Source organism: Leptodactylus fuscus, chromosome 1 (genome assembly GCF_031893055.1).
Source record: "Leptodactylus fuscus isolate aLepFus1 chromosome 1, aLepFus1.hap2, whole genome shotgun sequence".
In the NCBI taxonomy this organism is placed as follows: Eukaryota; Metazoa; Chordata; class Amphibia; order Anura; family Leptodactylidae; genus Leptodactylus; species Leptodactylus fuscus.
This window is the reverse complement of record NC_134265.1, coordinates 363,516,433-363,531,439: the sequence shown is the minus strand read 5'-3', so window position 1 is coordinate 363,531,439 and position 15,007 is coordinate 363,516,433. Positions and strand designations below refer to the sequence as shown.

Sequence of the window (15,007 nt, the reverse complement as noted above, 5' to 3'; positions counted from 1 at the left end):
GTGCGATCATCTGCAGGACGGTCAGCACTAAGGATTGTGACCCCGCAGTGCAACAACACAAAAGTCACTATTACCCCCCCCCCCATATGTATCACTGCAGCAGCATCTTCAGGAGTATAGGGGCAAAAGCTTTATAATAGAATATAATACAGAGATATTCTGCCTAGCACAGTGTATAATAGTGGTGTGGGGGAGGGGCATTATGTTACCACATGGCACATTACACATCATCATTTATTACTATTATTACAGTCATTCCTTTCTTCTCCCCAACAGATCAGTTTTTCTGTTCATTTCAGATCTAAATAAAATAATAAAACATTTTGGGAAAAACACACAAGCTAAAAGTCCAGCACTGGAAGCCATTACTGCAAATATCTCCACGGCCACCATGTATTTCCCTCTGGTGCTCAGATAAGCCGGGATCATGGCCATCCAGACACTACAGAACAGCAGCATGCTGAAGGTGATGTACTTGGCCTCATTAAAACTGTCCGGTAATGTCCTCACCATGAAAGCCAGAAGAAAGCTGACAGCGGCCAGGAGCCCCATATAACCCAACATGGAGTAGAACCAGAGATCTGAGCCCTCATTACACTGAATGATGATCTTCTCAGGATAAGACTGAGTGTCCAGGTCCTGGAATGGGGGAGAAATAGACAACCACAGAACACAGATGACAACCTGGAAGGATGAACACAACAACACTATGGTATAGGGCAGCTTCACACTCAGCCATTGTCTCCAGGGACTTCCAGGCTTGGTGGACTTAAAAGCAACACAAACCATAACAGTCTTGGCCAGAAGTGAAGAGACGGCGACTGAGAAGAAGACTCCAAAACTGGTTTCACGTAATCTACAAGTGACATCACTGGGACGACCAAGAAACAAGAAGACAGAGAGGAAGCTGAGGATGATGGAGACCAGGAGGAGATAACTCAGGTTCCGGTTATTGGCTCTAACAATAGGAGTGTCCCGGTAGGAAATAAATATTCTAAATATGGAGCCGGTCACAAGACATCCGAAGAGCGAGACGGAGGAAGATACAGAAGCAATGGTGTCATTATGGTAAGAGATGAATTCCATTACTTTGGGCAGACATCGGTCTCTCTTCTCATTCGGCCACTTGTCACTTTGGCACTTACTGCAGCTGTCGGCATCTGTAGGGAGATTTCATAACATATTAGATATTATAAAGGACCGATCTGTCTGATAACAACACAAGTCAGGACTCTCAGGACCTGCGGGAACAAATAGTAAATGTACCAAACTAGATATTTAGTATCAATGGAATCCTGTGACACATCGTATAAAGGTAACATATCTTATCTATGTCCCATGGGGAAATGGAGAGAAAGATAATGGAAGACTTGGTGCAGAAATAGTTACTACAAGCTAATAAGTATGTTCATACAACTCAGTGTGAAGGAAACGTCCCAATATGGGAACAATGAGAAAAAATTAAATAATTATAATTCCTAGAATGTCACAATGACAAGACAAAGCAAAGAACTCTTAGCCATTGTTGGAGGGCAATCACCCCTGGATATGTTGCTGTAGGCCAAAACAATAATCAAGCGAGCACTCGGAAAACAGACTCAGACGCCAGGGTATCTCAAGCAAATGTTTCAGTTTATTGCAGCATCCAGTGGGTACTTATAGGAAGTCTGATATACTCCAGTCACAGAGTACATGCCCTTACAGGGAGATCCGATTCCGGGCCTAGTTTTACGACATGCAGACACAACAAGAACTGGTAACAGTGCACATCTGCTTCTTCTCCCAGCTTCCATATCACTATGCCCTAGTCTGGCTGGCAGGCTCACAGCGAGCTACTATTCTACTAGTTTTCAAGAACAACAATTATTATTATTATTATTATTATTATTATTATTATTATTATTTTAACCCTCACACCATTATGGTCTTATAACAGGGATGAGGTTAAATGGATGACATGGTCATACAGATGTGTCCTGCCTTACCTTTACTATTGGTCGGACCTGTAATCCCGATAAAAAACAAAGAGCTCACCCCAAATTATATTAAATTATATCAATTTTACTCCAAACAAATAATACCTATGCTTATAAACATGAGACCACAGCGGTTTCTTGTCCAGATATGTGTATCATGAGATGACCAGATATGTGTATCATGAGATGACCAGATATGTATATCATGAGATGTCCAGATATGTGTATCATGAGATGTCCAGATATGTGTATCATGAGATGACCAGATATGTGTATCATGAGATGTCCAGATATGTGTATCATGAGATGACCAGATATGTGTATCATGAGATGACCAGATATGTGTATCATGAGATGTCCAGATATGCGTATCATGAGATGTCCAGATATGCGTATAATGAGATGACCAGATATGTGTATCATGAGATGTCCAGATATGTGTATCACGAGATGACCAGATATGTGTATCATGAGATGTCCAGATATGTGTATCATGAGATGACCAGATATGCGCATCATGAGATGACCAGATATGCGTATCATGAGATGACCAGATATGTGTAACATGAGATGACCAGATATGTGTATCATGAGATGACCAGATATGTGTATCATGAGATGTCCAGATATGTGTAACATGAGATGACCAGATATGCGTATCATGAGATGTCCAGATATGTGTAACATGAGATGACCAGATATGTGTATCATGAGATGACCAGATATGTGTATCATGAGATGTCCAGATATGTGTAACATGAGATGACCAGATATGCGTATCATGAGATGTCCAGATATGCGTATCATGAGATGTCCAGATATGCGTATCATGAGATGTCCAGATATGCGTATAATGAGATGACCAGATATGCGTATCATGAGATGTCCAGATATGCGTATCATGAGATGACCAGATATGCGTATCATGAGATGTCCAGATATGCGTATCATGAGATGACCAGATATGCGTATCATGAGATGTCCAGATATGCGTATAATGAGATGACCAGATATGTGTATCATGAGATGTCCAGATATGCGTATCATGAGATGTCCAGATATGCGTATCATGAGATGTCCAGATATGCGTATCATGAGATGTCCAGATATGCGTATCATGAGATGTCCAGATATGTGTATCATGAGATGACCAGCCGTTCAAAACAACAAGATATTTTTATTTTATTTTTTTAATGTAGATTGTGAGCCCACGTAGGGCTCACAATGTACATTTTTTCCCTATCAGTATGTCTTTTTTGGAGTATGGGATGGAAATCCACGCAAACATGGGGAGAACATACAAACTCCTTGCAGATGGCTTTTTGCCCTTGGTGGGATTTGAACCAAAGACTCCAGTGCTGCAAGGCTGCAGTGCTAACCACTGAGCCACCGTGTGGCCCCTTAGATATTTTTATATTATGTCACAAGATGTCTATCCTCTATTGTAATAGGATGTGAAGCTTGTTACAGGTTAATCTAGAAAGTTGTAATGTTGTTTCAGATTGGTTCCATATTATATTGTAGTCCTTAATAAAGCTGAGCTGAGGATGAAAACATCTGCATTATGGATCTGGATTTTATTCTCCATGATTTTTCATAAGAAGAAAATGTAAAATACATCTCTAGAAAATCATTGTCATCATCTACAATGGTAAGACAGTACTACTACTCCTACTAGAACATCATCACACTGGTAAGACAGTACTTCTACTCCTACTAGAACATCATCACACTGGTAAGACAGTACTACTACTCCTACTAGAACATCATACACTGGTAAGACAGTACTACTACACCTACTATAGCATCATCACACTGGTAAGACAGTACTACTACTCCTACTAGAACATCATCACACTGGTAAGACAGTACTTCTACTCCTACTAGAACATCATCAGACTGGTAAGACAGTACTACTACTCCTACTAGAACATCATCACAATGGTAAGACAGTACTACTACTCCTACTAGACCATCATCACACTGGTAAGACAGTACTACTACTCCTACTAGAACATCATCACAATGGTAAGACAGTACTACTACTCCTACTAGAACATCATCACACTGGTAAGACAGTACTACTACTCCTACTAGAACATCATCACACTGGTAAGACAGTACTACTACTCCTACTAGAACATCATCAGACTGGTAAGACAGTACTACTACTCCTACTAGAACATCATCAGACTGGTAAGAAAGTACTACTACTCCTACTAGAACATCATCACACTGGTAAGACAGTACTACTACTACTACTAGAACATCACCACACTGGCAAGACAGTACTACTACTACTACTAGAACATCATCACACGGTAAGACAGTACTACTATTACTACTAGAACATCATAACACTGGCAAGACAGTACTACTACTACTACTAGAACATCATCACACGGTAAGACAGTATTACTACTCCTACTAGAACACCATCACACTGGTAAGACAGTACTACTACTCCTACTAGAACATCATCACACTGGTAAGACAGTACTACTACTCCTACTAGACCATCATCACACTGGTAAGACAGTACTACTACTCCTACTAGACCATCATGTACATTGGTAAGACAGTACTACTACTCCTACTAGTACATCATCACACTGGTAAGACAGTACTACTACTCCTACTAGACTATCATCACACTGGTAAGACAGTACTACTACTCCTACTAGACCATCATGTACACTGGTAAGACAGTACTACTACTCCTACTAGACCATCATGTACACTGGTAAGACAGTACTATTCTCCATCATTTTTCATAAGAAGAAAATGTAAAATATATCTCTAGAAAATCATTGTCATCATCTACAATGGTAAGACAGTACTACTATTCCTACTAGAACATCATCACACGGTAAGAAAGTACTACTACTCCTACTAGAACATCATCACACTGGTAAGACAGTACTACTACTCCTACTAGACCATCATCACACTGGTAAGACAGTACTACTACTACTCCTACTAGAACATCATCATACTGGTAAGACAGTACTACTACACCTACTAGAACATCATCACACTGGTAAGACAGTACTACTACACCTACTAGAACATCATCACACTGGTAAGTCAGTACTACTACTCCTACTAGAACATCATCACACTGGTAAGACAGTACTACTACTCCTACTAGAACATCATCACAATGGTAAGACAGTACTACTACTCCTACTAGACCATCATCACACTGGTAAGACAGTACTACTACTCCTACTAGTACATCATCACACTGGTAAGACAGTACTACTACTCCTACTAGTACATCATCACACTGGTAAGACAGTACTACTACTCCTACTAGACCATCATGTACACTGGTAAGACAGTACTACTACTCCTACTAGACCATCATGTACACTGGTAAGACAGTACTATTCTCCATCATTTTTCATAAGAAGAAAATGTAAAATATATCTCTAGAAAATCATTGTCATCATCTACAATGGTAAGACAGTACTACTACTCCTACTACAACATCATCACACTGGTAAGACAGTACTACTACTCCTACTAGAACATCATCACACGGTAAGACAGTACTACTATTCCTACTAGAACATCATCACACGGTAAGAAAGTACTACTACTCCTACTAGAACATCATCACACTGGTAAGACAGTACTACTACTCCTACTAGACCATCATCACACTGGTAAGACAGTACTACTACTACTCCTACTAGAACATCATCATACTGGTAAGACAGTACTACTACTCCTACTAGACAATCATCACACTGGTAAGACAGTACTACTACTCCTACTAGACCATCATCACACTGGTAAGACAGTACTACTACTCCTACTAGACCATCATCACACTGGTAAGAAAGTACTACTACTCCTACTAGAGCATCATCACACTGGTAAGACAGTACTACTACTCCTACTAGAACATCATCACACTGGTAAGACAGTACTACTACTCCTACTAGAACATCATCACACTGGTAAGACAGTACTACTACTCCTACTAGACGATCATCACACTGGTAAGACAGTACTACTACTCCTACTAGTACATCATCACACTGGTAAGACAGTACTACTACTCCTACTAGAACATCATCACACTGGTAAGACAGTACTACTACTCCTACTAGAGCATCATCACACTGGTAAGACAGTACTACTACTCCTACTAGACCATCATCACACTGGTAAGACAGTACTACTACTCCTACTAGAGCATCATCACACTGGTAAGACAGTACTTCTACTCCTACTAGACCATCATGTACACTGGTAAGACAGTACTACTACTCCTACTAGACCATCATGTACACTGGTAAGAGTACTATTCTCCATCATTTTTCATAAGAAGAAAATGTAAAATATATCTCTAGAAAATCATTGTCATCATCTACAATGGTAAGACAGTACTACTACTCCTACTAGAACATCATCACAAGGTAAGAAAGTACTACTACTCCTACTAGAACATCATCACACAGTAAGACAGTACTACTATTCCTACTAGAACATCATCACACTGGTAAGACAGTACTACTACTACTACTAGAACATCATCACACTGGTAAGACAGTACTACTACTCCTACTAGAACATCATCACACTGGTAAGACAGTACTACTACTACTCCTACTAGAACATCATCATACTGGTAAGACAGTACTACTACTCCTACTAGAACATCATCACACGGTAAGAAAGTACTACTACTCCTACTAGAACATCATCACACTGGTAAGACAGTACTACTACTCCTACTAGAACATCATCACACGGTAAGACGGTACTACTACTCCTACTAGAACATCATCACACTGGTAAGACAGTACTACTACTCCTACTAGAACATCATCACACTGGTAAGACAGTACTACTACTCCTACTAGAACATCATCACACGGTAAGACAGTACTACTACTCCTACTAGAACATCATCACACTGGTAAGACAGTACTACTACTCCTACTAGAACATCATCACACAGTAAGACGGTACTACTACTCCTACTAGAACATCATCACACTGGTAAGACAGTACTACTACTCCTACTAGAACATCATCACACTGGTAAGACAGTACTACTACTCCTACTAGAACATCATCACACGGTAAGACAGTACTACTACTCCTACTAGAACACCATCACACTGGTAAGACAGTACTACTACTCCTACTAGAACATCATCACACTGGTAAGACAGTACTACTACTCCTACTAGAACATCATCACACTGGTAAGACAGTACTACTACTCCTACTAGAACATCATCACACTGGTAAGACAGTACTACTACTCCTACTAGAACATCATCACACTGGTAAGACAGTACTACTACTTTACTAGAACATCATCACACGGTAAGACGGTACTACTACTCCTACTAGAACATCAACACACTGGTAAGACAGTACTACTACTCCTACTAGAACATCATCACACGGTAAGACAGTACTACTACTCCTACTAGAACACCATCACACTGGTAAGACAGTACTACTACTCCTAGTAGAACATCATCATCACACTGGTAAGACAGTACTACTACTCCTACTAGAACATCATCACACTTGTAAGACAGTACTACTACTCCTACTACTACTACTACTACTACTACTACTACTAGAACATCATCACACTGGTAAGATAGTACTACTACTCCTACTAGAACATCATCACACTGGTAAGACAGTACTTCTACTCCTACTAGACCATCATGTACACTGGTAAGACAGTACTACTACTCCTACTAGAACATCATCACACTGGTAAGACAGTACTACTACTCCTACTAGACCATCATCACAAGGTAAGAAAGTACTACTACTCCTTCTCGAACATCATCACACTGGTAAGACAGTACTACTACTCCTACTAGAACATCATCACACTGGTAAGACAGTACTACTACTCCTACTAGAACATCATCACACTGGTAACACAGTACTACTACTCCTACTAGAGCATCATCACACTGGTAAGACAGTACTACTACTCCTACTAGAACATCATCACACTGGTAAGACAGTACTACTACTCCTACTAGAACATCATCTACACTGGTAAGACAGTACTACTACTCCTACTAGAACATCATCACACTGGTAAGACAGTACTACTACTCCTACTAGAACATCATCACACTGGTAAGACAGTACTACTACTCCTACTAGAGCATCATCACACTGGTAAGACAGTACTCCTACTCCTACTAGAACATCATCACACTGGTAAGACAGTACTACTACTGCTACTAGAACATCATCACACTGGTAAGACAGTACTACTACTCCTACTAGAACATCACCTACACTGGTAAGACAGCGCTACTACTCCTACTAGAACATCATACACTGGTAAGACAGTATTACTACTCCTACTAGAACATCACCTACACTGGTAAGACAGTACTACTACTCCTACTAGAACATCATCACACTGGTAAGACAGTACTACTACTCCTACTAGAAAATCATACACTGGTAAGACAGTACTACTACTCCTACTAGAACATCATCACACTGGTAAGACAGTACTTCTACTCCTACTAGAACATCATACACTGGTAAGACAGTACTACTACTCCTACTAGAACATCATACACTGGTAAGACAGTACTACTACTCCTACTAGAACATCATCACACTGGTAAGACAGTACTACTACTCCTACTAGAACATCATACACTGGTAAGACAGTACTTCTACTCCTACTAGAGCATCATACACTGGTAAGACAGTACTACTACTCCTACTAGAACATAATCACACTGGTAAGACAGTACTACTACTCCTACTAGAACATAATCACACTGGTAAGACAGTACTACTACTACTACTAGAACATCATCACACTGGTAAGACAGTACTACTACTCCTACTAGAACATCATCACACTGGTAAGACAGTACTACTACTCCTACTAGAACATCATACACTGGTAAGACAGTACTACTACTCCTACTAGAACATAATCACACTGGTAAGACAGTACTACTACTCCTACTAGAACATAATCACACTGGTAAGACAGTACTACTACTACTACTAGAACATCATCACACTGGTAAGACAGTACTACTACTCCTACTAGAACATCATCACACTGGTAAGACAGTACTACTACTCCTACTAGAACATCATCACACTGGTAAGACAGTACTACTACTACTCCTACTAGAACATCATCACACTGGTAAGACAGTACTACTACTCCTACTAGAACATCATCACACTGGTAAGACAGTACTACTACTCCTACTAGAACATCATCACACTGGTAAGACAGTACTACTACTACTCCTACTAGAACATCATCACACTGGTAAGACAGTACTACTACTCCTACTAGAACATCATACACTGGTAAGACAGTACTACTACTCCTACTAGAACATCATCACACTGGTAAGACAGTACTACTACTCCTACTAGTACATCATACACTGGTAAGACAGCACTACTACTCCTACTAGAACATCATCACACTGGTAAGACAGTACTACTACTCCTACTAGAACATCATCACACTGGTAAGACAGTACTACTACTACTCCTACTAGAACATCATCACACTGGTAAGACAGTACTACTACTCCTACTAGAACATCATCACACTGGTAAGACAGTACTACTACTCCTACTAGAACATCATACACTGGTAAGACAGTTCTGCTGCTACTACTAGAACATCATCACACTGGTAAGACAGTACTACTACTCCTATCATATACCGGTTATATTGGAGATCTCTCCTTCTGAACATGGCACGCAGTCATAGCAGCAGGTGTGAATTGTTTCTCTTGCCTTCTTCCTGCTTCCAGGTAAACATGGCTCTGAGCAGCGGGATACTGGGACCTGAAGGAGAAGACAAGAACCTTTACTGGAGTGACACAGAATGTCCATGTATGATCTCAGAGGGTGGACTATAGTAGGTGTCCCCAGCTCAGTGAATGAGATATGGAGTTTGTTGTTTTTCCTCCATCCCTTGTTACATCAGTGTGAGTGTTTGCTCCAATATTCCCGGTCTGATGTGATTTCTATCCTTGTAAATTGGCAGCGTTCATGGTTGGACTTTTTACATTATAGCCATGATGATGACATCATCAGTGACCTCACACTCCTATAGTCTTATGTGTCATTAAATTGTCACTGTGACACAGATTCAGCTGAAATATAAGAAATGGTATAAAGGGGAATACATTTTGGTTTGTCACAGAATATTTTCTAATTTAGGTCGGCAATCTCTGTAAGATAATGAGATGTCTGTGTCACTAATTGTCACTTCACTTGGATACAATGTGATAGAATGTGAGACATGTGATAGTGATGCGGCAGCTCTGACAGCAATGCCATTGTCTTTCTGTCTCCATAAATTCTCTCGGCTGCCCTCGTACCATTATGGGGAATATAGCCCGCTCTCCGCTCCAGGTCATGGGCTCCTCTCTCTCTGGCAGACGTCATTTTATTAGAATTGCACAAAATGAATCCCACAAATTCTGTAATCAAAAAGTTGGGAATTTTGGAATGAATTTGGTTGGTGTCATGATGAATCGCTCATCTCCACTGTAGTTTGTTGTTCCTCTTTTGTATATATAGCAGTATAGATGATGTTTTTGGGATTTATATACTTATAGTTCTTCTATTTTTGTATTTTGACCAGTTTTTTACTGTTATGACTTTATTAGACTGTAATTCACAAAAATCCTGCAAAATGACCTCTGAATGTGGAGCGGCGGTCCTGCGGGCGGTCAGTTTATCACACCGCTGTATCACAATAGCAGTTGTTACTGCTTTCAGTTGTGAGGAAAAGTGTTTTATGACCCCTGATGAGTCTTACAAAGGAGGAAATGCGTAGGGTCAGTTGCTATTGGTTAGTATGGTGGTTCAGTCTTGCTGGTTGTCTGAATAGGAGACCTGGCCATTGAGTCCTTGCTTCCTCTCTGTTGGCGTGGCGTTAGGCCAGTAACCTCAGAGCGGAGGAGGGGTGTACTCGCTGAGCCTACGTACAAGGTCCCGTTGTGGCAGCCTTGAGAGATTGGACACTATATTGCTTTTTGAGGGAGTGAGGGTAATATTAGTCTCTAGAGACATTATCAGAGACAGATCACTCCTGTTTTTCTTCTCACAAGAATGTTGTACACCTCGTAGGGTGTTGTGTGTGGTTTTAATATATATTAATAAAAGTCAAGTTTTAGTATTTCTTGGCTGGTTAGTGTCAGCTGCTCCTCTGTGAAATTAGAACTAAAGATGCTGTTTGGGGGATTTATATACTTCTTAGATACTTTATATACTTGTTCTTAAAATACTGCAAAATGTAACTAATGCCCAATAACGTAAGTGCCAAGTAACTGAACAGCTGATGTAGAGTAATTTTTTCTTTCAAATTCTCTTTTTATTCAAGGTAATTTTAAAGGAGTTGCTAGCAGAGCAATTCCCCAGTAGCTGCTGGTGAACTCTGGGGTCAGGGGCACAGTAGACAGTCCCGCTGTCCCTTCCAACTTGCCATTCCTATATCCTATTAATATTATAAAGGTGAAAGTTTGTGAGTTTGGATGTTTGTGGGTTTGTGTGTTTGGATGTTTGGATGTTTAGATGTTTGTTCCTCAATCACGCAAAACCCGCTCCACCTATTTGGCTGAAATTTTCCACAAACATAGTCACTACACTCGATTGCGCAATAGGCTACTTTTCGTCACAATAGCGCACATACGTTTTTCCCAGGACCCCCACAAAACCCAAACTCACATCACTATTTCTGCAATCTCACACACTTTCGACCATACGATTTGGCTGAAATTTTCCACAAACATAGTCACTACACTCGATTGCGCAATAGGCTACTTTTCGTCACAATAGCACACATACGTTTTTCCCAGGACCCCCACAAAACCCAAACTCACATCACTATTTCTGCAATCTCACACACTTTGGACCATAGCAAGCCACAAAATTCATATTACCCTCTACAGCAGAGGTCAGCATGCCAAGAGTGGCACTCCTGCCATATTTCACTGGCACACCAGCAGCCCAGGACCTGCAAGAGTTAAATGAAGTCCGAGTCTCTTCAGTGGGCTGCTAGAGCTCAGGCATAAGGACACTCCCCTTTGAGAGGGGTGCAGGAAACCCAGGGGGTGGAGCTTAATCGCTCAGGTCTGTGCCTGCTATAGTGGTCTGCATCCTCCTAACATTCCCCGAGGAGAAGAGGAATCTGCTAGCAAAGTGACACTGAAAAACACAAAGGTACATAGGATTACTGTTCTCATTAATGTCCGGCATTTGGGGTTATTAGTTTAGTCTTAGTAACTCCATGTGCCTCACATTAATAGGAATAACCCCCATCATGTCCCTCATATTAACCCCTGTGTGCCTCACATTAATAGGAATAAACCCCATCATGTCCCTCATATTAACCCCTGTGTGCCTCACATTATTAGGAATAAACCCCATCATGTCCCTCATATTAACCCCTGTGTGCCTCAAATTATTAGGAATAAACCCCATCATGTCCCTCATATTAACCCCTGTGTGCCTCATATTAATAGAAATAAACCCCATCATGTCCCTCATATTAACCCCTGTGGGTCCCATATAAGGGTTACTAATAAACCTCAATAATGAAGATACTTAACTATTACCTCCAAGTCTCTCACATATCAGTAACTCTTACACAAGGATTAATGTGAGGGACATGATGGGGTTAATTGCTATTACTAAGAGGCGCATGGAGTTACTAAAATGTCATGCACAGGGCCAGACTTTATGTGGCTGCTCGAGAGTATCCTGTGCCCAAAACTTACATGTACTGGCGGAAAATAACAAACCATACAATGTCGTATATCGAAGTATATTAACCTGAAATACCTCTGTCCCAAAGACACTATGTACAGTTTATACCAACACCGTATAGCAGCTGAACTACAAATTACATTCAGCACAAAAGTATCATGTGCTCTCAGAATTACAGCAAAAACAAGATACACAGTTACATTTCATATCCCATACCTTATACACAGTACGAAAACCTTACCCGCGCCTGTATATACCCACTTCTACAATCACCGCAGACGAAGTCGCGGGTACCAGCTAGTTACTATATATGTGACACAGAACGCAGACGAAACAAACAATAACAAAGGGAGGTCAGCTAGCCAAGGGTCCAGTAACAGTCGAGCAACACAGTACAGAATCAAAATCTAAGAGAATAGTCAAAAGGAAAGCCACGGGTCAGAGATCAGTAATACAATAGTAACAGAAAGTGGAGCTTAGCAGGGACAAAGTCTAAGGACAGAGTCACAATAGCCAAGAAGAAAGTGTGCCTGATGGCCTGTATATAGGAAGCCAAAGACCCACCCTGGGCTTGATTGGAAGACAGTCTGTCAATCACACAGGCAAGGCTGGAATTAACCATTTCATGAACAGAAGGAAAAAGGTGCAGGAAATGGGTATGGTCGAAATACAATATGCAAAGAACATGCCTCCTGTGCCAAAGTGTAAGAGCGAAGGGTAGCGCAGAGACCTGAACAGACAGAGACATTACAGTAACAAAGTACATAGTACAAGATATATTGTAGCAGAATAGCACCAACAATGTGCAACAATAGTCAAACAAGATTAAGTGTTAAGAGGGGAGCATAAAATGTAAGGCATCGGGCCTGACAGAGCTGATTGCGCATGTCCGCGCTACAAGAAAATGGCCGCTTACACTGTAAGCGGCCATTTTCTTGTAGCACGGGCATGCGCAGTCGGCTCTGTCCAGGCCCGATGCCTAGCAGAGTGAATTCAAGGCCGGAAGAGGACGTGGGGACGCTGCGCATGGAGAAGAATCCAGCCCGACCCTCACTCATAGACTTGGTAAGTAGAATTTGATCGAATGTTGCGTACCCCTGAAACGAGCATTTCCCCCCATAGACTATAATGGGGTTCGAAACCCGTTCGAATATTCGAACAGCGTGCGGCTGTTTGAATCGGATTTCGAACCTCGAACATTTTAGTGTTCGCACATCTCTAAGAAGGAGGGGTCCATGGCTACTGCTCCAAGCATACGGCAGGTTAGAGAAGACTTGGGTGTAAAAACAACCGGTAAGCAGTCTATCTGGCCTGGTGGGACTGAAAAGAGAGAGATCTTGACAAGCGATATGAAGGGTGGTATAGTGAATTAGTGTTGGGTAACCTGGTTGCCAGGTATTCCATTAGTTGAATTTATATTGTGTCCTGAAGGTGAACCATGGGCCCCAGATATCTACATGGATTAGTGTTTTTACACAGTTCCAAGCTATGTAATTCCTCACGTCTAGCTATGTCATCCACTTTGAGAGTCCATTCAGATACAGAGGGAGGCTCTTTTTCAAGCCAAAGCAATGGGATCAGCAATTTAGCCACCTGGACCAACAAGGCAGTGAGATTGCTTTTGGCCAGAAAACAAGTCCCACTAGGTAGCCACAGTAAAACTGATGTCAGGGGTCACGGTAATATTTGGGGAGCGGACCTGATGTAGAATTGCTTCTACCTGGGTCCAAAAATGCAAAATTGCTTTGGAAGTCCAAAAAATATGGCCAAGTGTGCATCCTCTCTCTCCACATCTCCAGAATTTGTCTTCTGTTCTTTGTTGCGGCAAGTCTTGGTGAGGTACTCTTTCTGGGATGCCATGACAGTGAACATTCTTGCGTCTCTCTCGATTTTCTTGGTCCTCTATCTTTTCTAGTACCATATTAAGTGCATTGAATTGTTTACAGTGAGTTTCCGTTGCTTTACAGAAAGTAATAATGGCGGACTGGATGCTTTCAACTGTATCTAACTGCACTTCCATCTCGCCTACCTCTGCCTTTATGTCTCCCAACTCCCACTTCACCGGGCAATCACTTGAGATAGGGCCCGCTTTAGGAAGGAACAGGAGATAGGGATAGAGTCACAGGATTCAGCTGTTTCTGTGCCTCCACTGACAATATCTGGGTCAGAGTCATCTAGGCCTTCATAGTCTTCTAGAGCTGGAAGCGGTGGTGCCATATTGTAAAGGTGCGCAGGAGACATCAGCGCCTTCTTGC

The 15,007-nt window shown here is 41.3% G+C and overlaps 1 protein-coding gene across 1 annotated transcript; it reads right to left on the bottom strand.

Annotated features, from left to right (window-relative positions):
* Positions 1 to 252: 252 nt before the first annotated feature.
* LOC142187003 (vomeronasal type-2 receptor 26-like) lies at positions 253 to 14,772 on the bottom strand. Its single transcript, XM_075261436.1, has 3 exons — positions 14,596 to 14,772; positions 9,698 to 9,821; positions 253 to 1,160 (listed from the first exon to the last, which is right to left on the bottom strand). Exons 1-3 carry the CDS (start codon positions 14,770 to 14,772, stop codon positions 253 to 255), a joined length of 1,209 nt encoding a protein of 402 aa, XP_075117537.1.
* Between the last annotated feature and the right edge of the window lie 235 nt (positions 14,773 to 15,007).